Source organism: Lucilia sericata, unplaced genomic scaffold, assembly GCF_015586225.1.
Source record: "Lucilia sericata isolate MDLA Ls3-8-SP2 unplaced genomic scaffold, ASM1558622v1 Contig001508F_arrow, whole genome shotgun sequence".
NCBI classification, from domain to species: Eukaryota; Metazoa; Arthropoda; class Insecta; order Diptera; family Calliphoridae; genus Lucilia; species Lucilia sericata.
Genome location: NW_023995435.1, coordinates 17,454 through 43,940, shown reverse-complemented (window position 1 = coordinate 43,940; position 26,487 = coordinate 17,454). Strand labels below are relative to the sequence as shown.

General features: G+C 30.0%; 3 protein-coding genes and 1 long non-coding RNA gene across 6 annotated transcripts; all 4 read right to left on the bottom strand.

Moving 5' to 3' along the window:
• Nucleotides 1-8,688: 8,688 nt before the first annotated feature.
• On the bottom strand, nt 8,689-14,305 carry LOC119611660. The gene is made up of 4 exons (XR_005232089.1): nt 14,168-14,305; nt 11,532-11,855; nt 11,375-11,459; nt 8,689-9,636 (listed from the first exon to the last, which is right to left on the bottom strand). It is a non-coding gene; the product is annotated as an uncharacterized LOC119611660 (long non-coding RNA).
• Nucleotides 14,306-14,979: 674 nt separating this feature from the next.
• On the bottom strand, nt 14,980-18,335 carry LOC119611659. The gene is made up of 5 exons (XM_037967313.1): nt 17,970-18,335; nt 17,715-17,797; nt 17,482-17,642; nt 17,346-17,394; nt 14,980-15,373 (listed from the first exon to the last, which is right to left on the bottom strand). The coding sequence occupies exons 1-5, from the start codon at nt 18,078-18,080 to the stop codon at nt 15,259-15,261; spliced, it is 519 nt and encodes a 172-aa protein (XP_037823241.1). The 5' UTR covers nt 18,081-18,335; the 3' UTR covers nt 14,980-15,258.
• Nucleotides 18,336-18,790: 455 nt separating this feature from the next.
• On the bottom strand, nt 18,791-20,797 carry LOC119611658 (microfibril-associated glycoprotein 4-like). The gene is made up of 6 exons (XM_037967312.1): nt 20,650-20,797; nt 20,447-20,529; nt 20,219-20,379; nt 20,092-20,140; nt 19,108-19,638; nt 18,791-19,032 (listed from the first exon to the last, which is right to left on the bottom strand). Exons 1-6 carry the CDS (start codon nt 20,758-20,760, stop codon nt 18,903-18,905), a joined length of 1,065 nt encoding a protein of 354 aa, XP_037823240.1. The 5' UTR covers nt 20,761-20,797; the 3' UTR covers nt 18,791-18,902.
• A 1,878-nt stretch (nt 20,798-22,675) lies between these two features.
• Nucleotides 22,676-26,181, bottom strand: LOC119611661 (fibrinogen C domain-containing protein 1-like). Of its 3 annotated transcripts, XM_037967317.1 has the most exons (7): nt 26,013-26,181; nt 25,867-25,934; nt 25,641-25,801; nt 25,515-25,563; nt 23,337-23,715; nt 23,185-23,266; nt 22,852-23,120 (listed from the first exon to the last, which is right to left on the bottom strand). In XM_037967317.1, the coding sequence occupies exons 1-7, from the start codon at nt 26,121-26,123 to the stop codon at nt 23,113-23,115; spliced, it is 858 nt and encodes a 285-aa protein (XP_037823245.1). In that variant the 5' UTR covers nt 26,124-26,181; the 3' UTR covers nt 22,852-23,112. The 3 variants fall into 3 exon arrangements, with proteins under 3 accessions (XP_037823243.1, XP_037823244.1, XP_037823245.1); XM_037967315.1 differs by having other exon boundaries at nt 22,676-23,120; nt 23,185-23,715; XM_037967316.1 differs by having other exon boundaries at nt 22,676-23,120; nt 23,185-23,715; nt 25,867-25,949; nt 26,013-26,155.
• Between the last annotated feature and the right edge of the window lie 306 nt (nt 26,182-26,487).

Here is a 26,487-nt window from a genome sequence, read left to right as displayed (position 1 = left end):
ATGATCGAGTGCCAAATGAGTCATTACGATTATAAGCAAAATTATGTTTAAAATTGTTTCGTTTTTATATAACGAATTTGATCTTAATAAGGATCTGTAATTAAAAACGAATTTGGTCTTAATAATGCTCTACGGTCAAGTTGACATGTGTGATCTTTATAAAGTTGCAGGTGAGAGTGACTGATTGAGATCAACATTGATCTTTAAAAAGTGTTTAAATCGAGACATTGATCGAGATCCTGATTGTGATCAAAACCGATCTTCATGTGAGAGACTGATTGATCTTTAAAAGTATTAAAAACGAGACTTCAATTAGTTTAAATAATGATATACAGTCTGATTTTAATCTCAAAAAATCTTGAGTTAAAAAATGGATCGCGCTTGTGATCAAAACTGATCTTCTTGTGAGAGACTGATTGGGAGCAACATTGATCTTTAAAAAGTGTTAAAATCGAGACATTGATCGAGATCCTGATTGTGATCAAAACTGATCTTCGTGTGAGAGACTTTGATCTTTAAAAAAAGTTAAAATCGAGACCACAATTAGTTTAAATAATGATCGATTATTGAGACAGATATTGATCTTTTTATATAGCTACAGTCTGATTTTAATCCTAAAAAAATCTTGAGCTAAAAACTGGATTTTGCTTGTGATCAAAACTGATCTTCTTTTGGTTTGAGGTGATCCAAACCAAAACCAAAATTTAACTTTATAAAGATGTATGATTGGGCTCAAATGTGATCTTCTTAAAAATCACAATTATGAGGTTAAAGTTGAATGTGAGCTAGATTGAATGAGATCAAAATTGATCTTTATAAAGAGTTAAAATTGAGGTAAAAATAAATAATTAATATAACGAAATTGGTCTTAATAAGGATCTGTAATTAAAGTTAACATGTGATCTTTATAAAGTAGACAATTGTGAGGTCAAAATAGCAGGTGAGAGAGACTGATTGAGAGCAACATTTATCTTAAAAAAGAGTTAAAATCGAGACTATAATAAGTTTAAATAATGATCTACGATTGAGACAGAAATTGATCTTTTTATATATTTACAGTCTGATTTAAGTCCTAAATAAATCTTGAGTTAAAAAATGGATCTTTCTTGTGATCATAACTGATCTTCATGTGAATGTGACTTATTGTGACCGCAATTGATCTTTTAAAAGAGTTAAAATCGAGACTACAGTTAGTATAAATAATGATCTACGATTCAGACAGATATTGATCTTTATACATATATATCTACAGTCTGAAAAAATCTTGAGTTAAGAAAAGGATCTTGCTTTTGATCAAAACTGATCTTCTTTTGGTTTGAGTTTGCAACAACTTTAAAGATTTCAAAGTTCTATTGGATGTGAGAATGATTGAATAAGAGAAAAAATTGATCTTTATAAAGAGTTAAAATTGAGGCAACAATAAGTCTAAATAAGAATCTACGATTGAGACAGAAATTGATCTTTAAACAAATCTACAGTCTGATTTTAATGTTAAAAAATCTTGAGTTAAAAAATGTCTCCTCATTATGATCAATACTGATCTTCTTTTGGTTTAAAATTGATCTTACTATGTTTATAAGTGCGACTGTGATCGAACTTTCTTTATGTGCGATAGCAGTTGGTTAAAGTTTTTCGATCTTGTTGATTTTACAAAAATGTTGCATTTAAACCCACTGTTCCAAAATCTACTGAAATACTGAAACATACTTATAAAACAGCAGCCTTAAACGGAAGCAGTAGCAGCTATCTATCCATTAACCAACAACCCTTTCCTATTGTCCTCTAAAAGAAATAAAATTCTAAATTTTTGCCATTAATTGCAAAAACAAAAAAGACAACACTAATACAAAAACTAATCCTTTTTCCAAACAAAGAAAAAAAATTGTACAAAATTTTCTATTGAAAAATCCCAAATTTAACAAGGATTTTCCACCACCAACCTAGCGAAAGAGTTATTTTATAATTTTTCATTTTGCCAAAAAAAACTGTCAAATTTTTGGATTTTTTGCAAAACAAAAGATTGAACGACACACATACACTCACTTATAAAGGAAATTTGAAAAACGGTTAAAAATTGTGTAAAATATTAGAAAATTGGCATTAAATATTTTTTTTTCTCGTGAACCCCTAAATTGTTTGTAATCCGCGCGCAAAAAAAAGGGTCACACGAAATGTCGTTGCAATGTTGCACAAAGTAAACAAAGCAACAACAAAAGGGATAAAGGATTCGTTATGCGTCATTGCAAGAAGTGTAAAATGCAACAATAACAAAATCATTTAGGTGCAAAAAATCGCATTTATTTAATTAAATTTTGCAATGTTTTTTTTTTACTTAAAAAAAGGTTTTCAATTTTTAGGATTTTTCACCCAAAAAAGGAAGATAAAAAATTGCTGCTTTAAAATCTGTCCCATTACGTTAAAATAACAATAGCGAAAAAAGGGGTTGTGAACCCTTTTAACAGCCGTTGCTGACCTGCCTTGATACCAGTGGGTCGTTTGGTCGCTTGGGTCGTTTTCTACGGTCATATGGGTCACATGTCTGTGATCTGTGTTATTAAAGATGAGCTCTTAAATTGCGTTGTATCAGTGACCTAAATTCATTGCAAATAAAATTAATGATCAATACTTTTCCATTTTTTTTGTTCTTTCACAATTTTAATTTATGATCGACATTAAACTTTAAAAAAAATGTCAACGTTTTTGGGCTAAAAAATCTCTTAAAAAATTGTATAGTTTTTTTTTTTTTTCGTTTGTAACCCTCAATAATCCTCTTAAGGCAGCTGTTAGTAAAGTATTGTTTTTATCAGCATAAACTACTATATTGCTTGATTGGAAAAGAATCTATAAAAGAAATTATTAAGGGTGAGTCTTATTTATTTTTCGCACAAGATTAAAAAGAAATCAGTAGCTAATGCGAAACTAAAAAAAAATATTTTTTGTGTTTATTTAACAAGCAGGGTCTTTTAAAAAACTGGGGCCATAACTAGCTAATTATTTTTTTAAGATTGTTTTTTAACCATCTTAAGAAAACCCTAGAATTTATTAGGGGTTTATATAACGCGTGCCTTTGCAATTAATGGCACACTTTAAATTGTAATCAAAAATCAATGTGATCATCATTAGCCTGCTTGCAAAATCTTAAGGAAATAATATTCCCATTATTTTAGAAGGGTGCTGAAAAGGAAGTGCTATGAAAATATTATTAAGTTGTAATTGGACAGATTCTTTCTGTTCCACGCAATTATGTTGAAGTGTTGTCTTTAATTTGAGGTAAATCGTTCAAAAAACTTATATAATTAAGGTCAAAATGGTCTCTTTAAGTATCTGCAATTGAGATTAAAATGGGTCCTAAAAGACAACTAGAATAGATCAGCTCAAAACAAAATCGGGTCAAAATTTTCCGTAATAGGTTGGTTAGTTAGTTAGTTAGTTAGTTAGTTAGTTAGTTAGTTAGTTAGTTAGTTAGTTAGTTAGTTAGTTAGTTAGTTAGTTAGTTAGTAGTTAGTTAGTTAGTTAGTTAGTTAGTTAGTTAGTTAGTTAGTTAGTTAGTTAGTTAGTTAGTTAGTTAGTTAGTTAGTTAGTTAGTTAGTTAGTAGTTAGTTAGTTAGTTAGTTAGTTAGTTAGTTAGTTAGTAGTTAGTTAGTTAGTTAGTTAGTTAGTAGTTAGTTAGTTAGTTAGTTAGTTAGTTAGTTAGTTAGTTAGTTAGTTAGTTAGTTAGTTAGTTAGTTAGTTAGTTAGTTAGTTAGTTAGTTAGTTAGTTAGTAGTTAGTTAGTAGTTAGTTAGTTAGTAGTTAGTTAGTTAGTTAGTTAGTTAGTTAGTTAGTTAGTTAGTTAGTTAGTTAGTTAGTTAGTAGTTAGTTAGTTAGTTAGTTAGTTAGTTAGTTAGTTAGTTAGTTAGTTAGTTAGTTAGTTAGTTAGTTAGTTAGTAGTTAGTTAGTTAGTTAGTTAGTTAGTTAGTTAGTTAGTTAGTAGTTAGTTAGTAGTTAGTTAGTAGTTAGTAGTTAGTTAGTTAGTTAGTTAGTTAGTTAGTTAGTTAGTTAGTTAGTTAGTTAGTAGTTAGTTAGTTAGTTAGTTAGTTAGTTAGTTAGTTAGTTAGTTAGTTAGTTAGTTAGTTAGTTAGTTAGTTAGTTAGTTAGTAGTTAGTTAGTTAGTTAGTTAGTTAGTTAGTTAGTTAGTTAGTTAGTTAGTTAGTTAGTTAGTTAGTTAGTTAGTTAGTTAGTTAGTTAGTTAGTTAGTTAGTTAGTTAGTTAGTTAGTTAGTTAGTTAGTTAGTTAGTTAGTTAGTTAGTTAGTTAGTTAGTTAGTTAGTTAGTTAGTTAGTTAGTTAGTTAGTTAGTTAGTTAGTTAGTTAGTTAGTTAGTTAGTTAGTTAGTTAGTTAGTTAGTTAGTTAGTTAGTTAGTTAGTTAGTTAGTTAGTTAGTTAGTTAGTTAGTTAGTTAGTTAGTTAGTTAGTTAGTTAGTTAGTTAGTTAGTTAGTTAGTTAGTTAGTTAGTTAGTTAGTTAGTTAGTTAGTTAGTTAGTTAGTAGTTAGTTAGTTAGTTAGTTAGTTAGTTAGTTAGTTAGTTAGTTAGTTAGTTAGTTAGTTAGTTAGTTAGTTAGTTAGTTAGTTAGTTAGTTAGTAGTTAGTTAGTTAGTAGTTAGTTAGTTAGTAGTTAGTTAGTTAGTTAGTTAGTTAGTTAGTTAGTTAGTTAGTTAGTTAGTTAGTTAGTTAGTTAGTTAGTTAGTAGTTAGTTAGTTAGTTAGTTAGTTAGTTAGTTAGTTAGTTAGTTAGTTAGTTAGTTAGTTAGTTAGTTAGTTAGTTAGTTAGTTAGTTAGTTAGTTAGTTAGTTAGTTAGTTAGTTAGTTATATTGTAAATTTTATCTCTTAATAACAAAAACTTACCCGGAAATACCCAAAGAGCTCCTTCTATCTTGATTTACGGCATTCGAAAGTATCTTGTTCACAAGCTAATCCAAACATAATTTTCATCAAGAAATATTAATTACAATCAAAATATAATTTCTCTTAAATATTTTTTACGCTCTCTTTTTATTTGCTCTCAAAATTAAATATTTTCATTTTACTTTCATTTCCATTTTCTTAGGACATTTGCACTCGCTTTGTAATTTAAATTTCCTCTTTTATACAACTATACAAAAACAACAACAACATACATACACAAAATATACGAACGACGCGATTCAACAAAAAGCCAAATTAACAACTACGCTGTCGGCAGATATGCAACATGTTAACAAATTTAAAACATTTATTTCTCCTTATATATTAACTTTTTTGCAAATATTTTTTAACATTATGATTTAATAACTATTAATTTATATTTATTTCCTAAAATTATCATTAATTCAACACTTTTTAACACTTTTAAACGACTTTAAAATTAAGACACTATTAAGACGAACACGCACCGTAAGAATTGCAAAAAGAGACTGAATGATGGATGCGAATGAATGCAATAATAAAAGTGAAGCTGTTACAGGAGCTTTTTTAAGTTAATAGAGTCGTCGTACAGTGAATGAGAGAAAATTCAAAATGAGCTTTGGAATGCAAATGATTGTTGCGTTGAAGTTTAGTATTTCCTTTAAAAATGTTTACTACTTTACTACTTTTACTACTTTTACTACTTTTTTACTACTTTAAAAACTAAATAATTATTAAAAAGTTGTAATTTGAAAACTAAAAAAAAAAATCTGTTGAAAATTTTTTTCTATTTAAGTACCCAGTAAAAACTTCCATTACCATGTAAGAAGTTAAAATGTTAAAATTTACTTACACAATAGCATTTTAAGTCATTATTTTAACACGGTGATGTCATTGGAGGCAAGTACTTACCACAAATTATTACAAGTAATTAGAAAAAGGAGTCATTGTAAATCACATGAATAAACATATACAGCATATGTATCTTCACCGTCAAGATGACTAATGAATTAGAAAGTATTTATATAACACATTATTAGTAAGACCTTATTAGACTACTTCTATATAATCCAGACCATATATTGTAGTCATTGAAAAGTATGTTGTTAGGTAAGTAATTACAATTGAAAGCCATTACCCAGTTTTTGCTGGGTATATTTACTTTTCAAACCAAATTCCGTACATAATTGATAGAAATATGACTAAAATCTCCAGTTTATATTTTTTCTATTGTCTAGGCTATAGTCTAGTTTATAAGTCTAGTCTATAGTCTAGTCTATAGTCTAGTCTATAGTCTAGTCTATAGTCTAGTCTATAGTCTAGTCTATAGTCTAGTCTATAGTCTAGTTTATAGTCTAGTCTATAGTCTAGTTTATAGTCTAGTCTATAGTCTAGTTTATAGTCTAGTCTATAGTCTAGTTTATAGTCTAGTCTATAGTCTAGTCTATAGTCTAGTTTATAGTCCAGTCTATAGTCTAGTCTATAGTCTAGTCTATAGCAGACCTGGGCGATTTCCATTAATTTTGCATTAACATTAAATTAAAAAAAAATTAATTTAATGTAAAAAATATTGCATTAACATTAAATTTTTTAAATTTAATGCATTAAATTTCCATTAACATTAAATATTTTTGAATTTAATGCATTAATTTTACATTAACATTAAATATTTTTGAAATTAATTCATTAATTTTGCATTAACATTAAATATATCTGAATTTAGTGCATTAATTTTACATTAACATTAAATAAGCAATAAAATTAATGCATTAATATTCCATTAACATTAATATATATAAAATTGATAAACATAAATAAAAATACAGCTCAAAAGACCTCGATCTAACTAAACAACTAAAATTAAATAGGTTAAAGTCCTTTCTAATAACTCCTATATTCCATTCAAACTTGTGTGTTTTAAATATGATATTTATATAAGATTCCACAGACAAAATAAACTAAAAAAGGAATATCTGGGAAGTGATATTATTCTTCTAATATGTATTATCGAGTATAGGACTTATTAGAAAGGACTTTAACAAAATAAACTAAAAATGGAATATCTGGGAAGTGATACTATTCTTCTAATATGTATTATCGAGTATAGGACTTATTAGAAAGGACTTTAACACATTCAATTTTACTTGAATTTAGTTAGACCGAGGTCTTTAGCGCTGTATCTTATTTTTATAAATTATTTTATACATTAATGTTAATGGAAAATTAATGCATTAATTTTATTATTTATTATTTAATGTTAATGGAAAATTAATGCATTAAATTCAAAAATATTTAATGTTAATGCAAAATTAATGCATTAATTTCACAATATTTAATGTTAATGTAAAATTAATGCATTAAATTTAAAAATATTTAATGTTAATGCAAATTTAATGCATTAAATGTACCCACGTTAATGTTAATGCAATAAACTTGCATTAACAGTAATTTTTTTTAATGTAGAAAAAATTGTTAATGCATTAACACATTTAATGCTTTATCCCAGGTCTGGTCTATAGTCTAGTCTATAGTCTAGTCTAGTCTAGTCTATAGTCTAGTCTAGTCTAGTCTATACTATAGTCTAGTCTATAGTCTAGTCTATAGTCTAGTCTATAGTCTAGTCTATAGTCTAGTCTATAGTCTAGTCTATAGTCTAGTCTATAGTCTAGTCTATAGGTCTAGGTCTATAGTTCTAGTCTATAGTTAGTCTGTCTATAGTCTAGTCTATAGTCTAGTCTATAGTCTAGTCTATAGTCGAGTCTATAGTCTAGTCTATAGTCTAGTCTATAGTCTAGTCTATAGTCTAGTCTATAGTCTAGTCTATAGTCTCGTCTATCGTCTAGGTCTATAGTCTAGTCTATAGTCTAGTCTATAGTCTAGTCTATAGTCTAGTCTATAGTCTAGTCTATAGTCTAGTCTATAGTCTAGTCTATAGTCTAGTCTATAGTCTAGTCTGTCTATAGGTCTAGTCTATAGTCTAGTCTAGTCTTATAGTCTAGTCTATAGTCTAGTCTATAGTCTAGTCTATAGTCTAGTCTATAGTCTAGTCTATAGTCTAGTCGATAGTCTAGTCTATAGTCTAGTCTATAGTCTAGTCTATAGTCTAGTCTATCGTCTAGTCTATCGTCTAGTGTATAGTCTAGTCTATAGTCTATTCTATAGTCTAGTCTATAGTCTAGTCTATAGTCAAGTCTATAGTCTAGTATATAGTCTAGTCTATAGTCTAGTCTATAGTCTAGTCTATAGTCTAGTCTAGTCTAGTCTATAGTCTAGTCTATAGTCTAGTCTATAGTCTAGTCTATAGTCTAGTCTATAGTCTAGTCTATAGTCTAGTCTATAGTCTAGTCTATAGTCTAGTCTATAGTCTAGTCTATAGTCTAGTCTATAGTGTAGGGTATAGTCTAGTCTATAGTGTAGGGTATAGTCTAGTCTATAGTGTGGGGTATAGTCTTGTCTATAGTCTAGTCTATAGTCTAGTCTATAGTCTAGTCTATAGTCTAGTCTATAGTCTAGTCTATAGTCTAGTCTATAGTCTAGCCTATAGTCTACCAAATAAACTAGTCTATAATCTAGTCCATAGTCTAGTCTAGAGTCTATAGTTTATAGACTAACATATTGTCTAGTCAGTTTGTTGAAAAATTGTCTATGGATGTTTTTTTATTTTCTGCAAATTTCTCAGTTTTAGAAATTATTTATTTTCTAAAATAGTAAAAAAAATATATTAAAAAATATGCAAAGCTATTGGTAAAGGAAATGCCAAACTTCAACAATCATTTGAGTTATAAAGCTAAAGCTCATTTGGAATTTTCTCTCATTCACTATACGACGACTCTATTAACTTAAAAAAGCTCCTGTAACAGCTTCACTTTTATTATTGCATTCATTCGCATCCATCATTCAGTCTCTTTTTGCAATTCTTACGGTGCGTGCACGTCTTAATAGTGTCTTAATTTTAAAGTCGTTTAAAAGTGTTAAAAAGTATTGAATTAATTATAATTTTATGAAATAAATATAAATTAATAGTTATTAAATCATAATGTTAAAAAATATTTGCAAAAAAGTTAATATTTAATGAGAAATACATGTTTTTAAATCTGTTAATAATTTGCACCTCTGCCGGCAGCGCAGTTGTTAATGTTGTTTTTTGTTGAAGCGCGTCGTTCGTTTATTTTGTGTATGTATCCATCGTCGGTTTTGTTTTTGTAGCAAAGAGGAAATAAAATTAAAATTACAAAGCAGCAAGTGCAAATGTTTTAAGAAAATGAGAAATAAAAGGAAATGAAATTAATTTATTATGAAAGCGAAAGAGTAAGAGTAAATTATTATTTATGAGATATTAGTTTATCTCAATATATATTCTGTTTAATTATTGAAAAAAGTGTTACTTAAAAAAATGTTCAGATATTATGAAAGTATTAAAACGATTTTAAAGGAATTCTTTGAGATAGTGCCCATTTTCAGTAAGTTAAATATATTTTATATCTATTTGTTTATTTTCTGTTAATTTAAAAAAAAAAATTAAAATTTTATGTTTTTGTAGTTAAATATTTCTATTGTTCATTGTTTAATAAACATTTGTAGCATACTTCTGTGGTTGTATCAACATTTGAACAAATTTAAGAGAATAATTCTAATCATAAAATCCAAACCAGGCCATACATACCAAGCACCTTTGATCATACAGTTCTTTCGGTCAATTAAAAACCATTTAAATTGCTAAAAAATAACAAAATTTAAATAAAAGGAACACGTACCACATGTACATACATACATATGTACAGTGTCTCACATAAATATTCGAATTTATTATTTTTTATGAATTACTGTGTTATTGTATGATGCTACTTTAAAAATAATAATAGTATTTAAAATTTTTAATGAAATTTTATTAATTTATATTATTTTTACAAAATACAAGAAAAAAGTAATAAAAAATCATTAATGGTTTCCAAGAAAATGGAAAAAAACCCAAAAAGGGTCATTTCAGGTACTGCACAAAAATATTCGAATTTTTTCTAAGAACTTTATTAGAATCCTTGAACACGTGTTTTATTGCCCATTAATTAACCCATTATGCAGGTAGTGGTTATATGGAATATTTAACATTATATTTTTTGGAAATTTGCATAATTATGTTGTAAATCCTTCCTGTGTAAGCGCTTAAAATGTTCAAACAAAAAGAGTTGATCAATTCAAATTAAAAAATTAATTTATATCTGTATAAACAAGGCCGATCAATTAAATATATATAGGAAATGGTTGATAGATTCCCATCGACAATATATTTTGTCATTACACGCATGGAACAAAGAATTCCGTCGAGTATTTACCATTATCAAGTCGTCCAAAACTGCTGTCAATACAGGACGACAGAGAAATACTGAAGAAATACCGAAAGAACCTTCATCTATCAGCTCCAAAAATTAACAACGAACTCATGACAGTAATGTGAATAAAAATTAGTGTCGAAATTGTGCGCAAAGTACTAGGGAGCAATAATTCGCATGGTCAAGTACCAAGGTGGAAACCGCTCATATCGAAGTTAATCGATGTTAAGTGTCTTGACTCCGCAAATAGACTCATAAGTAAGAATATTGGATTCTGGAAGGAGGTTATCTTCTACGATTAGAACAAATATAATATTTTTGGCTCTGATGGTCGTCAAATGATATGGCGAAAGCTTGGAGATGCCTTGGAATTATCTAACTTAAAACCAATTGTAAAGGACCCAAGTTGCTCTGCCATATTTTGGGGTTCTGTGTCCGTCCACGGTGTTGGACTGCTAAAATTTATTATTGTAATTATAGACTAGAAGGTCCACTTGTCAATTTTAGAGCAGAATTTGCATGCTAGTACCACCAAAATGGGGCTACAACCCATTCAATTTATTTTTCAACAGAAAAACGATCCAAAATACACGACCTGGTACGTGAAAATGTTGATCATTAACAACACTAAGTATCTTCTTTCACCAAATTTGTGGTTATATTTACAAGAACAACTTTTAAATCACTCATTATCCTCTAAAACCACCATACGGTTGCTTTGCATGGAGAATGGGACATAATAACTCCAGAACTATTCCATAAATTGGTAGAAACGGTCCCACGACGCTTGGAAGTTGTTTTTAAAAACAAAGGCTACTATACAAAACATTAATTTCATTTTAATTATTTATTTTTACTTCATAATGCTAATCTAAATATGATTTATACAAAAAATTCGAATACTTTTGTGAAGCTATTTTTTGCACTTTTTTAAAAAAAAGTTAAATTAGTTTATGTAAATAATTTTTTTTTTAATTTTTAAAATGAGGTATAGAATTTAAGGACTGTCTGGACAACATAATAAATTTATTTATTTATTTTTCCCACAAAATCTATTATAAAATGATGTCTGTTTCATAATACATTAAATTCGAAACTTATGAGAGACACTGTATGTATGTACTTACATATGTATACTTAACCTATGAAAACATTCCGCACACCACCAAGTTGCCTTATAGTATTTAGCAAATTGTATAGCATTATCACGATCTGAGGTAAAAAATTTATAAAAATTATGTTGACTTCAACAAAAACATCAGCATTTCCGGCATATTAACTTACGGTTAATTCATGGAGCGTGCTTTCAAAATCAACTTTATATAGTCCATATCTAACATAATCTTGCAAAATTATATATAATTTTTGTGGCTCACTCAGTGAGGTTAGGGCGTAAATATTTTCCAATTCTATAAAGAGTTCGCCATTTAACTGCCGAATTCTTTTACGTAATCGGTATAATTTTTAAAGAATTTTCAGAACCATCTTGTTGTCGCCGTATACGGTCCAACCCCATTCAGAGTTTTATAATTCCACACTGCTGGGAATGATCTACTACTATGGTATTCGTTAAGATCATGGCATCTTTTGGGTAAACGACTATTGCAACTGGAAATGAAAAAGTTTTAAAGCGAATTGGTAGTGACAGGTTAGAACTGAACTAGAACTGAACTAGAACTGAACTAGAACTGAACTAGAACTGAACTAGAACTGAACTAGAACTGAACTAGAACTGAACTAGAACTGAACTAGAACTGAACTAGAACTGAACTAGAACTGAACTAGAACTGAACTAGAACTGAACTAGAACTGAACTAGAACTGTACTAGAACTGAACTAGAACTGAACTAGAACTGAACTAGAACTGAACTAGAACTGAACTAGAACTGAACTAGAACTGAACTAGAACTGAACTAGAACTGAACTAGAACTGAACTAGAACTGAACTAGAACTGAACTAGAACTGAACTAGAACTGAACTAGAACTGAACTAGAACTGAACTAGAACTGAACTAGAACTGAACTAGAACTGAACTAGAACTGAACTAGAACTGAACTGAACTAGAACTGAACTAGAACTGAACTTGAACTGAACTAGAACTGAACTAGAACTGAACTAGAACTGAACTAGAACTGAACTAGAACTGAACTAGAACTGAACTAGAACTGAACTAGAACTGAACTAGAACTGAACTAGAACTGAACTAGAACTGAACTAGAACTGAACTAGAACTGAACTAGAACTGAACTAGAACTGAACTAGAACTGAACTAGAACTGAACTAGAACTGAACTAGAACTCAACTAGAACTGAACTAGAACTGAACTAGAACTGAACTAGAACTGAACTAGAACTGAACTAGAACTGAACTAGAACTGAACTAGAACTGAACTAGAACTGAACTAGAACTGAACTAGAACTGAACTAGAACTGAACTAGAACTGAACTAGAACTGAACTAGAACTGAACTAGAACTGAACTAGAACTGAACTAGAACTGAACTAGAACTGAACTAGAACTGAACTAGAACTGAACTAGAACTGAACTAGAACTGAACTAGAACTGAACTAGAACTGAACTAGAACTGAACTAGAACTGAACTAGAACTGAACTAGAACTGAACTAGAACTGAAATAGAACTGAACTAGAACTCAACTAGAACTGAACTAGAACTGAACTAGAACTGAACTAGAACTGAACTAGAACTGAACTAGAACTGAACTAGAACTGAACTAGAACTGAACTAGAACTGAACTAAAACTGAACTAGATCTGAACTAGAACTGAACTAGAACTGAACTAGAACTGAACTAGAACTGAACTAGAACTGAACTAGAACTGAACTTGAACTGAACTTGAACTGAACTAGAACTGAACTAGAACTGAACTAGAACTGAACTAGAACTGAACTAGAACTGAACTAGAACTGAACTAGAACTGAACTAGAACTGAACTAGAACTGAACTAGAACTGAACTAGAACTGAACTAGAACTGAACTAGAACTGAACTAGAACTGAACTAGAACTGAACTAGAACTGAACTAGAACTGAACTAGAACTGAACTAGAACTGACTAGAACTGAACTAGAACTGAACTCAACTAGAACTGAACTAGAACTGAACTAGAACTGAACTAGAACTGAACTAGAACTGAACTAGAACTGAACTAGAACTGAACTAGAACTGAACTAGAACTGAACTAGAACTGAACTAGAACTGAACTAGAACTGAACTAGAACTGAACTAGAACTGAACTAGAACTGAACTAGAACTGAACTAGAACTGAACTAGAACTGAACTAGAACTGAACTAGAACTGAACTAGAACTGAACTAGAACTGAACTAGAACTGAACTAGAACTGAACTAGAACTGAACTAGAACTGAACTAGAACTGAACTAGAACTGAACTAGAACTGAACTAGAACTGAACTAGAACTGAACTAGAACTGAACTAGAACTGAACTAGAACTGAACTAGAACTGAACTAGAACTGAACTAGAACTGAACTAGAACTGAACTAGAACTGAACTGAACTAGAACTGAACTAGAACTGAACTAGAACTGAACTAGAACTGAACTAGAACTGAACTAGAACTGAACTAGAACTGAACTAGAACTGAACTAGAACTGAACTAGAACTGAACTAGAACTGAACTAGAACTGAACTAGAACTGAACTAGAACTGAACTAGAACTGAACTAGAACTGAACTAGAACTGAACTAGAACTGAACTAGAACTGAACTAGAACTGAACTAGAACTGAACTAGAACTGAACTAGAACTGAACTAGAACTGAACTAGAACTGAACTAGAACTACTTAACTACTAAACCTACTAAACTAGAACTGAATTAGAACACAAAATTTGCAATATTTTTAACAGTTAGTAAGTCTAGGGAATATTACATCTCCAATTCTCACCAATCAATTTCTCACCAGTCAAATTAATTTTTATTAGGAACTGATGATGAGTTTCCAAAATTTTTAAAATTTAGAAATATTACAATTATCCACGTAATTGAGGTAACTTTTCATTTTAATCTGAAATCTGTTTACAACAATTTATTAAACTAGACTAAAGAAAAATGAGAAAATGCGACAATTTTTTATAAGAAAAACATGTACTCTATACATTTTTGTAGATTAGCGCTAATTTAAAAATATTCAAGCAATGTATATAGTCATTAAATTTATTACTATAGTCGTAACAGGTAACTTACTTACTTATTGTTTTTTAAGTAATAAGTTATTTAGCTTGAGTTGTAAGAGAGAGAGAGAGTCTTTTTATGTGTTTAACAGCGGCGATTAAAATATATTACATAAAGAGGGGTTTCCCAATATGTTAAACTATATGATTTTTTTAATCTAATGTACATTTTTAACTACGTCCGCCTCTATTGTTAATCATTCTTTGTTCGTATCATCATTTGCACAGACTTTAGAGAATATCTGTAATTACGAAATCCACACCAGGATATACCACCATCTGAAGCTTTAATTTTTCCAGCCAAATATTCGCCATTTAAGTTACTAGAATGTAAAAAATATGTGTTAAAAAAAATAAATTTTTCAAGTTTTTAAATTATTTCTATGTCACCTATGAAAACAATTCATATACCACCAAGCTCCCTTCCAGTGTTTAGCACAGTTTCTGGTGGGTTGTATATCGTTATCACGATCCTGGGTAGAAAATTTATAACCACTATGTTGACTTAAACAGTCACTAGCATCTCCAGAATAATCACCCACTGTTAACGTGTAATCTGTACTCGCAGAATCAACTTTAAATTTTCCATATCTAGCATAACGTGTTTCACCTTCAAAATCTTGCAAACTTATATATAATTCTTGAGGCTCATCCAGTGAGGTAAGGGCGTAAAGTTTTTCTAAACCTATAAAGAATTCGCCATTTAAATTGCCGAATCCTTCTACGTAATCTGTCCAATTTCTAAAGAAATTTTCAGAACCATCTTGGCGCCGCTGTATAATGGTCCATCCACCATTTAGAGATTTTAAATCACATACAGCGGGAAACGATTTATTGCTGATTTCAGGTAAATTATACTGTAGATATTATTATTACATTCATTTAGATCATGGCAACTTTTGGGTAAACGATTATCGGAACTGAAAATATAAAAGTTTTGAAATGAATTATGATGAATGTAATATGTAATAGTGTCAGGTTTGAATGGATCTAGAACCTAACTAGAACTGAACTAGAACTGAACTAGAACTGAACTAGAACTGAACTAGAACTGAACTAGAACTGAACTAGAAACTGAACTAGAACTGAACTAGAACTGAACTAGAACTGAACTAGAACTGAACTAGAACTGAACTAGAACTGAACTAGAACTGAACTAGAACTGAACTAGAACTGAACTAGAACTGAACTAGAACTGAACTAGAACTGAACTAGAACTGAACTAGAACTGAACTAGAACTGAACTAGAATGAACTAGAACTGAACTAGAACTGAACTAGAACTGAACTAGAACTTAACTAGAACTTAACTAGAACTGAACTAGAACTGAACTAGAACTGAACTAGAACTGAACTAGAACTGAACTAGAACTGAACTAGAACTGAACTAGAACTGAACTAGAACTGACTAGAACTGAACTAGAACTGAACTAGAATGAACTAGAACTGAACTAGAACTGAACTAGAACTGAACTAGAACTGAACTAGAACTGAACTAGAACTGAACTAGAACTGAACTAGAACTGAACTAGAACTGAACTAGAACTGAACTAGAACTGAACTAGAACTGAACTAGAACTGAACTAGAACTGAACTAGAACTGAACTAGAACTGAACTAGAACTGAACTAGAACTGAACTAGAACTGAACTAGAACTGAACTAGAACTGAACTAGAACTGAACTAGAACTGAACTAGAACTGAACTGAACTAGAACTGAACTAGAACTGAACTAGAACTGAACTAGAACTGAACTAGAACTGAACTAGAACTGAACTAGAACTGAACTAGAACTGAACTAGAACTGAACTAGAACTGAACTAGAACTGAACTAGAACTGAACTAGAACTGAACTAGAACTGAACTAGAACTGAACTAGAACTGAACTAGAACTGAACTAGAACTGAACTAGAACTGAACTAGAACTGAACTAGAACTGAACTAGAACAATAACTGACTAGAACTGAACTAGAACTGAACTAAACTGAAACTAGAACTAAAACTGAAAAAAAACTGAACTAGAACTAAACTAAACTGAACTAGAACTGAACTAGAACTGAACTAGAACTGAACTAGAACGAACTAGAACTGAACTAGAACTGAACTAGAACTGAACTAGAACTGAACTAGAACTGAACTAGAACTGAACTAGAACTGAACTAGAACTGAACTAGAACTGAACTAGAACTGAACTGAACTAGAACTGAACTAGAACTGAACTAGAACTGAACTAGAACTGAACTAGAACTGAACTAGAACTGAACTAGAACTGAACTAGAACTGAACTAGAACTGAACTAGAACTGAACTAGAACTGAACTGAACTGAACTAGAACTGAACTAGAAACTGAACTAGAACTGAACTAGAACTCTAGAACTGAACTAACTAGACTAGACTGAACTAGAACTGAACTAGAACTGAACTAGAACTGAACTAGAACTGAACTAGAACTGAACTAGAACTGAACTAGAACTGAACTAGAACTGAACTAGAACTGAACTAGAACTGAACTAGAACTGAACTAGAACTGAACTAGAACTGAACTAGAACTGAACTAGACGAACTAGAACTGAACTAGAACTGAACTAGAACTGAACTAGAACTGAACTAGAACTGAACTAGAACTGAACTAGAACTGAACTAGAACTGACTAGAACTGAACTAGAACTGAACTAGACTGAACTAGACCTGAACTAGGAACTGAACTAGAACTGAACTAGAACTGAACTAGAACTGAACTAGAACCCTAGAACTGACTAGAACTGAATTAGAACTGAACTGGAAATAGACTAACTGAACTAAAACTGAACTAGAATATTTCAATTGTTTTCAATCTAGAATTAAAGCGGCCATATCGATAAAATCACTATTTAATATTATTTTTCAGTTCCCACCATTTCAATTTCTGCACATTGTAAGAGGGTTTACTGTTACCAATCATTTCTGTAAATAAAAGTTCAAAAGGATACGAATAGATTTGATTATACAAAAATACATATGTTTTAAAATTATTACTAAATTTTTACTTACTAATTTTTTCGTCCACTATTTCTTTCATATTTGTTACTTTATCTTCCATTATTTTCTGAAATTTGTGTTCTAATGATTCCATTTTATGATTGATAAGACTGCTTATTTTCTGTTCCAGTTGATTGAAGGTTTCAGCTATAGAGTTTATTGTTTCTTCCATGCTGATACATTTTAATAAAACAAACTTGATTAAAGTTTAATTTAATTAAAAAACATAATTTAATACTACTTACATGGCAACATTTGGTTTATATGATAATACATGAGTGTCAAAATTATTTACAGGTTTTAAATCGGTATCGAAACCGGAGCCTTCCTAAAATTTACATATTTAGGTGAATATTTGTTATACTAATGAATATCGGATAAATACGACAGATAAAAAGAAGTCATAACAACGTAAATAAAATTATAAAGACGCCAAAATTTACAAATAAAAATTAAGCTAATCGGTGTCTTAGTGTAAATCGGAATAATATCTTGCTTACCTCAAATGCAAAGTCATTTTCATTAAGAACTAATGAAGTATTTACAAAATACATAATATTTAAAAATATTAATATCAGGCACTCAATTGTAACACAATTTATAATTTTCATTTTAAAATGCAATGAGTTTTCAACAATAATTTAAAATAGACTAATGAAACTTAAGAAAAATGATGATCATATAAATTCAGTTGGCTGTGACTGGAGTAATCAACAGATTCTTACAGGTTTGAGTGAGTATAATAAATTATTTTTATATATGTTTTCTTATCTCATAATTTATATTTTTAAAAGGGGATTTTCTTAAACACAATTTATACAAGTCTTTGAATTATTTCTTAGTTTCAAACATGCTTTTTAAATTTTATATGTTATACATAGTTATATGAAACAAAGTTTTTTAATGCAAATTTTTTGAGTATAACCGAATAACATTTACACTGTCCCGATGGGTTTATGAAAATATTTTGAATTCTAAATTATCTTGATAATGCACTAAAGTGCATTAGTTAATAGTTGCCCGATAACAGCTAGGGAGGGCACTAGCTGAGAAGGTGTTAGACCCATTTTTCAGTCTAAACAGTCTAAATATTCTACTCTTAACCGTCCCAAACCGAATTGAGAATACGTCTAGGAGATATTCAAAGCAGATCCGATTCTCCCTAACTTACCAATTACTTGGTAATGAAAATTTCCGCTGAGTACAAACATAAAGGCAAACTTAACACACTTCGATTTAATAAGATAATAAGTGAGAATACCATTTTTTATAAAAAAATTCTTATCATTATTCTTAATTGTGTTAATGAAAAAAGTACAGATTAAATTTTTTTCCATTCTAAGTTTATATTTAATTATAAAAATTAAATTACAGTTTATTTATATGGATTAATGGATTGTTTAAAATAATATTCAACAACTAGTTTTAAATATTCAATCTCTCTTTGGTCGTATCATCATTTGCACAGACTTAAGAGAATATAAGTATTTACGAAAACCACACCAGGATATACCCCTCTTCGATGACGGTATTTTTCCAGCCAAGTACAAGCCATTTAAATTGCTAAAATTTCAAAGTATGTAATATAACTATGTACATACATATATGCACTATATTAATGTTGAAACATATACTAACCTATAAAAACAATTACTATACCACCAAGCCCCCTTCCAGTAATCGGCACAGTTTCTAGTATTATGTATATCATTATCACGGTCTTTGGTAGAAAATTTATTACCACTATGTTGACTTAAACAGTCACTGGCATCTCCAGAATAATCACCCACTGTTAACGTGTAATCTGTACTCGCAGAATCAACTTTAAATTGTCCATATCTAGCATAACGTGTTTCACCTTCAAAATCTTGCAAACTTATATATAATTCTTGAGGCTCATCCAGTGAAGTAAGGGAGTAAAGTTTTTCTAAACCTATAAAGAATTCGCCATTTAAATTGCCGAATCCTTCTACGTAATCTGTCCAATTTCTAAAGAAATTTTCAGAACCATCTTGACGTCGTTGTATAATGGTCCAACCGCCATCCACAGTTTTTAAATCACACACAGCTGGGAATGATTTATTGCTGATTTCTGGTAACATTATACTGTAGATATTATTATGGCATTCATTAAGATCATGGCAGCTTTTGGGTAAACGATTATCGGAACTGAAAATGTTAAAATTTTTAAATGAATTGTGATGAATGTAAGTAATATCTAGTGACATAACTGATCTAAAACTGATCGAGCACTGAAGTAGAATTGAACTAAAATTAAACTAGAACTAGAACTGAACTAGAACTAGAACTGAACTAGAACTAGAACTGAACTAGAACTGAACTAAAACTGAACTAGAACTGAACTAGAACTGAACTAGAACTGAACTAGAACTGAACTAGAACTGAACTAGAACTGAACTAGAACTGAACTAGAACTGAACTAGAACTGAACTAGAACTGAACTAGAACTGAACTAGAACTGAACTAGAACTGAACTAGAACTGAACTAGAACTGAACTAGAACTGAACTAGAACTGAACTAGAAACGAACTAGAACTGAACTTGAACTAGAATTAAACTAATATTTAAAATGTATATGAAGTATTATTTTTCAGTTCTCACCATTTTAGTTCCTGCACATTATAAGAGGGTTTACTGTTACCGATCATCTCTGTAAATAAAACATACGAACAGATTTGATTATATCAATATATGTATATTATACAATTTTTATAATATTTGTACGTACTAATTTTTTCTTCAACTATTTTGTTCATATTTGTTACTTTATCATCCATTATTTTCTGAAATTTGTCTTCTAATAATTCCATATTATCATTGATAAGACTACTTATTTTCTGCTCCAGTTGGTTGAAGGTTTCTGCCATAAATTTTATTTTCTCTTCCATGCTGATATATAATATTGGAGCAAAATTTATAAAAGTTTTTTTTAGTTAATAAATAATTGAGTAGTTACATGATAACATTTTGTTCATATGGTGATACCGGAGATCCAAAATGATTTAAAGGTATTAAATCGGCATCCAAACCAGAGCCTTCCTAAAATTATCAAACATTTTTCTTATTCTAACACACCATTCTACATTATTAATAAGTATCGGAGAAATTTTTAAATTATATTTAAAAATAAAAACGACGCAAATTAGGGATCTTGCTTACCAAAACTGCGAAGTCATTTTTATTAAGAACTGATGAAGATTTTACAAAATATATAATATTTAATAATATTAATATTAGCAATTTAATTGCAGTACAATGTTTAATTTTCATTTTTAAAATGCAGTGAATTTTCAACAATAATTTAAAATAGACTAAGTCAACTGAAGAAATATGATCATTATTTAAAGGAGAATGCAATAAGTTCAGGCTGCTGTAATCAGCAAATACTTACAGATGTCTGTGTGGGTTTAATAAAATGTTTTTCTTATCTCATAACTTGTATTCTCAGCCGTGGATTTTATAAACAGTTAATTCAAGTCATAGCTTTAGTTTTTATTTCCAAGCTTTTAATATACCTAAGAATTTTGATCTGAACAGACTATAGACTAGACTATAGACAAGATTATAGACTAGACTTTAGACTAGACTATAGACTAGACTATAGACTAGACTATAGACTAGACTATAGACCAGACTATAGACTAGACTATAGACTAGACTATAGACTAGACTATAGACTAGACTATAGACTAGACTATAGACTAGACTATAGACTAGACTATAGACTAGACTATAGACTAGACTATAGACTAGACTATAGACTAGACTATAGACTAGACTATAGACTAGACTATAGACTAGACTATAGACTAGACTATAGACTAGACTATAGACTAGACTATAGACTAGACTATAGACTAGACTATAGACTAGACTATAGACTAGACTATAGACTAGACTATAGACTAGACTATAGACTAGACTATAGACTAGACTATAGACTAGACTATAGACTAGACTATAGACTAGACTAGACTAGACTAGACTATATACTAGACTAGACTATAGACTAGATTATAGACTAGACTATAGACCTGACTATAGACTAGACTATAGACTAGACTATAGACTAGACTATAGGCTAGACTATAGACTAGACTATAGACTATACTATAGACTAGACTATAGACTAGACTATAGACTAAACTATAGACTAGACTATAGACTAGACTATAGACTAGACTATAGACTAGACTATAGACTAGACTATAGACTAGACTATAGACTGAACTATAGACTAGACTATAGACTAGACTATAGACTAGACTATAGATTAGACTATAGACTAGACTACAGACTAGACTATAGACTAGACTATAGACTAGACTATAGACTACACTATAGACTAGACTATAGACTAGACTATAGACTAGACTATAGACTAGACTATAGACTAGACTATAGACTAGACTATAGACTAGACTATAGACTAGACTATAGACTAGACTATAGACTAGACTATAGACTAGACTATAGACTAGACTATAGACTGACTATAGACTAGACTATAGACTAGACTATAGACTAGACTATAGACTAGACTATAGACTAGACTATAGACTAGACTATAGACTAGACTATAGACTAGACTATAGACTAGACTATAGACTAGACTATAGACTAGACTATAGACTAGACTATAGACTAGACTATAGACTAGACTATAGACTAGACTATAGACTAGACTATAGACTAGACTATAGACTAGACTATAGACTAGACTATAGACTAGACTATAGACTAGACTATAGACTAGACTATAGACTAGACTATAGACTAGACTATAGACTAGACTATAGACTAGACTATAGACTATAGACTATAGACTAGACTATAGACTAGACTATAGACTAGACTATAGACTAGACTATAGACTAGACTATAGACTAGACTATAGACTAGACTATAGACTAGACTATAGACTAGACTATAGACTAGACTATAGACTATGCTATAGACTAGACTATAGACTATACTATAGACTATAGTCTATAGACTATGCTATAGACTACACTATAGACTATGCTATACACTACACAATAGACTAGTCTATAGAATAGACTACAGACTAGACTGTAGACTAGAATATAGTCTAGACTGTAGACAAGTTGTTTTTAATTTTGTAATTTTCATCAAAATTTTTAAAATAAAATGTCCTTTAGAGATACTGAATACACGGTTGGCCTTTTTAAAGTTTGGACTCTTCCAATTTAAGTTTTATATTTTATAGAAAAATTCATATTACAACAATTTTTAACGATACTTATAGTATACAGTTCATTACATTTTATCATACATGGTATTCCTAAAAAAGCTTCATATCAAATTAATAAATATTTTAGTACTTCCTATAATAGACCCTGTTTTTAAAATTTTATGAATTTCAATATCTAAAGTTATTATTTCGCTATATTAGTTACCTTAAATAAAATTCTTATGGATTAACTTTTGTAAAATAGTTTGTATTCAATATAACATCCCAAAACCTTGATTCAAATAGTCAATTTCTCTTTGATCGTATCATCATTTTTACCGACTTAAGTGAATACTCATACTTTCGAAATTTACACCAGGATATGCCTCTCTTTGAGGGAGGTGTTTTGCCACCCAAATACAAACCATTTAGGTTGCTAAAAATTAAAATTTAAAAATAAATAAATAAATAAATAAAACAATAATAATATACATACTAACCTATAAAAACAATTATTATACCACCATGCTCCCTTCCAGTGATCGGCACAATTTTTATTTTCTTCTGCATCATTATCACGATCTTGGGTTGAAAATTTATAACCATTATGTTGACTTAAACAATCACCAGCATTTCCGGAGTATTTACCCACCGTTAGTATGTAATCCGTACTATTTGAGTCAACTTTAAATAGGCCATACTTAGCATATCTTTCTTGTCCATCAAAATCTTCCAAAGTAATGTATAATTCTTGGGGTTCATCCAATGAGGTAAGAGCATAAAGCTTTTCTAAACCTATAAAGAATTCACCATTTAAATTGCCGAATCCTTCTACGTAATCTGTCCAATTTCTAAAGAAATTTTCAGAACCATCTTGTCGCCGCTGTATAACGGTCCAACCACCATCGAAAGTTTTTAAATCACATACAGCCGGCAAAGGTTTATTGCTGATATCTGGTACCATTATACTATAGATATTACTATTGCATTCGTTTAGATCTTGGCAACTTTTGGGTAAACGATTGTTGGAACTAGAAGGAAAAAAATTTTAAATATATTTATTGTTTGGAAGTTTAAAACGTCTGAATGGACTATAGACTAGACTATAAACTAGACTATAGACTAGACTATAGACTAGACTATAGACTAGACTATAGACTAGACTATAGACTAGACTATAGACTATATGACTAGACTATAGACTAGACTATAGACTAGACTATAGACTAGACTATAGACTAGACTATAGACTAGACTATAGACTAGACTATAGACTAGACTATAGACTAGACTATAGACTAGACTAGACTAGACTATAGACTAGACTATAGACTAGACTATAGACTAGACTATAGACTAGACTATAGACTAGACTATAGACTAGACTATAGACTAGACTATAGACTAGACTATAGACTAGACTATAGACTAGACTATAGACTAGACTATAGACTAGACTATAGACTAGACTATAGACTAGACTATAGACTAGACTATAGACTAGACTATAGACTATAGACTAGACTATAGACTAGACTATAGACTAGACTATAGACTAGACTATAGACTAGACTATAGACTAGACTATAGACTAGACTATAGACTAGACTATAGACTAGACTATAGACTAGACTATAGACTAGACTATAGACTAGACTATAGACTAGACTATAGACTAGACTATAGACTAGACTATAGACTAGACTATAGACTAGACTATAGACTAGACTATAGACTAGACTATAGACTAGACTATAGACTAGACTATACTAGACTATAGACTAGACTATAGACTAGACTATAGACTAGACTATAGACTAGACTATAGACTAGACTATAGACTAGACTATAGACTAGACTATAGACTAGACTATAGACTAGACTATAGACTAGACTATATACAGCGATAGACTAGAACTATAGACAGACTATAGACTAGACTATAGAGACTAGACTATAGACTAGACTATAGACTATACTAAGACTAGACTATAGACTAGACTTAGACTAGACTATAGACTGAGACTATAGACTAGACTAAGACTAGACTAGACTAGACCTATATACTAAGACTAGAGACCTAGACATAGACTAGACTATAGACTAACTAAGACTAGACTATAGACTAATCTAGTAGACTAGACTATAGACTGACTATATACTAGACTATAGACTAGACTATAGACTAGACTATAACTAGACTATAGACTAGACTATAGATGACTATAACTAGACATAGACTAGACTATAGACTGAGACTATAGACTAGACTAATAGACTAGACTATAGACTAGACTATAGACTAGATATAGACTAGACTATAGACTGACTATAGACTAGACTATAGACTAGAACTATAGACTAGACTATAGCTAGACTATAGACTAGACTATAGACTAGACTATAAGACTAGACTATAGACTAGACTATAGATACGAGACTATAGACTAGACCTATAGACTAGACTATAGACTGAACGAATAGACTAGACTAGACTAGACTATAGACTAGGACTAGCTGACTATGACTAGACTATAGACTAGACTATAGACTAGACTATAGACTAGACTATAGACTAGACTATAGACTAGACTAGACTAGACTATAGACTAGACTATAGACTAGACTATAGACTAGACTATAGACTAGACTAGACTAGACTATAGACTAGACTATAGACTAGACTATAGACTAGACTATAGACTAGACTATAGACTAGACTATAGACTATAGACTAGACTAAAAATTATATTTAACTTCAACTTAGATATTTGTAAAAATTTTGAGACAAACTTTCATGTGTTTCTCAATGGTTTATTTTGATCCTTACCATTTGACTTCGTTAACATTATAAGTTAGTTTGGCATTGTTGATAATTTCTAAAATATAGATTAAGTGTATATTAAACGATATAAAATTATAAAACTTGTTGTAATTTATTTAAAATTCTACTTACTCATTTTTTCTTCTGCCACCTGATTTATATTTGTTATTTTTTCATCTATAATTTGTTGTAGATTTTTTTCTAATAATTCCATGTTATCTTTAATAAGGGTGTGCATTTTCAGTTCTAATTGATCAAAAGTTTCGGACAAATATTTTATTTTCTCTTCCATGCTAATTGATAAGAAGAGAAACAAATTATAAAAATTTAAATTAATTAGAAATTAAAAAAAACTTACACAAGAACATTTTGTTCATATTTTTGGGCACGTAACCAGGGATCATCAAGCTCTAAATCTGCACCTTCCTAAAATTTAGAACTCTTAAAAATATGTATGTATATGTCAAGCTATTTGAAAAGATAATGTTTATTGTTTTTGTTTACCTCTGGAGCAAAATCATTATTCGTAAGAATTTGTGAAGAGTTTGCAAAATTAAACAAATTTACAACTATTAAGATGAATACTTTAGTTGTTAGATATTTTTTTAATTTCATTTTAAACAGCAAAGTGTTTGCACCAATATATTAGAACACAGACTAAAGACATTAATTTGTAAACAAATAATATTTCAAGGAAAAAATTCACCGGTTTAATCTGCAAAATTACTTTTTGAAAATACATACCTATAAGTATTTTCTTATCTCTTAATTTCAATACTTAGAATAAGTGAGAGTGTTAGGTACTCTTGATCCGAATTTCATAGCACCCTTCAGTAAATTCCAAAAAAACTTAATTTCCTTAAAAAAATAGGAGTTTTTAAATACGAACTTACATATTCCTGAATATCGTTGGATATCTAAGGATTTGATATGTCACAGGGCAATTAATGTGGGTCCATACGGAATTAGAATATAGCAT

What these genes read in the sequence shown, in the direction of transcription:
- LOC119611658 (XM_037967312.1), bottom strand. Translation starts at nt 20,760, where the DNA reads ATGAAAATTAAACATTGTACTGCAATTAAATTGCTAATATTAATATTA. An exon ending in AAAATGACTTCGCAGTTTTG is followed by an intron (nt 20,530 to 20,649) that starts GTAAGCAAGATC and finishes TGATAATTTTAG; the next exon opens with GAAGGCTCTGGTTTGGATGC. An exon ending in TATGAACAAAATGTTATCAT is followed by an intron (nt 20,380 to 20,446) that starts GTAACTACTCAA and finishes ATTATATATCAG; the next exon opens with CATGGAAGAGAAAATAAAAT.
- LOC119611661 (XM_037967315.1), bottom strand. Translation starts at nt 26,123, where the DNA reads ATGAAATTAAAAAAATATCTAACAACTAAAGTATTCATCTTAATAGTT. An exon ending in TATGAACAAAATGTTCTTGT is followed by an intron (nt 25,802 to 25,866) that starts GTAAGTTTTTTT and finishes CTTATCAATTAG; the next exon opens with CATGGAAGAGAAAATAAAAT. An exon ending in TATAATAATTGTTTTTATAG is followed by an intron (nt 23,121 to 23,184) that starts GTTAGTATGTAT and finishes TTTAATTTTTAG; the next exon opens with CAACCTAAATGGTTTGTATT.
- LOC119611659 (XM_037967313.1), bottom strand. Translation starts at nt 18,080, where the DNA reads ATGAAAATTATAAATTGTGTTACAATTGAGTGCCTGATATTAATATTT. An exon ending in AAAATGACTTTGCATTTGAG is followed by an intron (nt 17,798 to 17,969) that starts GTAAGCAAGATA and finishes TGTAAATTTTAG; the next exon opens with GAAGGCTCCGGTTTCGATAC. An exon ending in TATAAACCAAATGTTGCCAT is followed by an intron (nt 17,643 to 17,714) that starts GTAAGTAGTATT and finishes AAAATGTATCAG; the next exon opens with CATGGAAGAAACAATAAACT.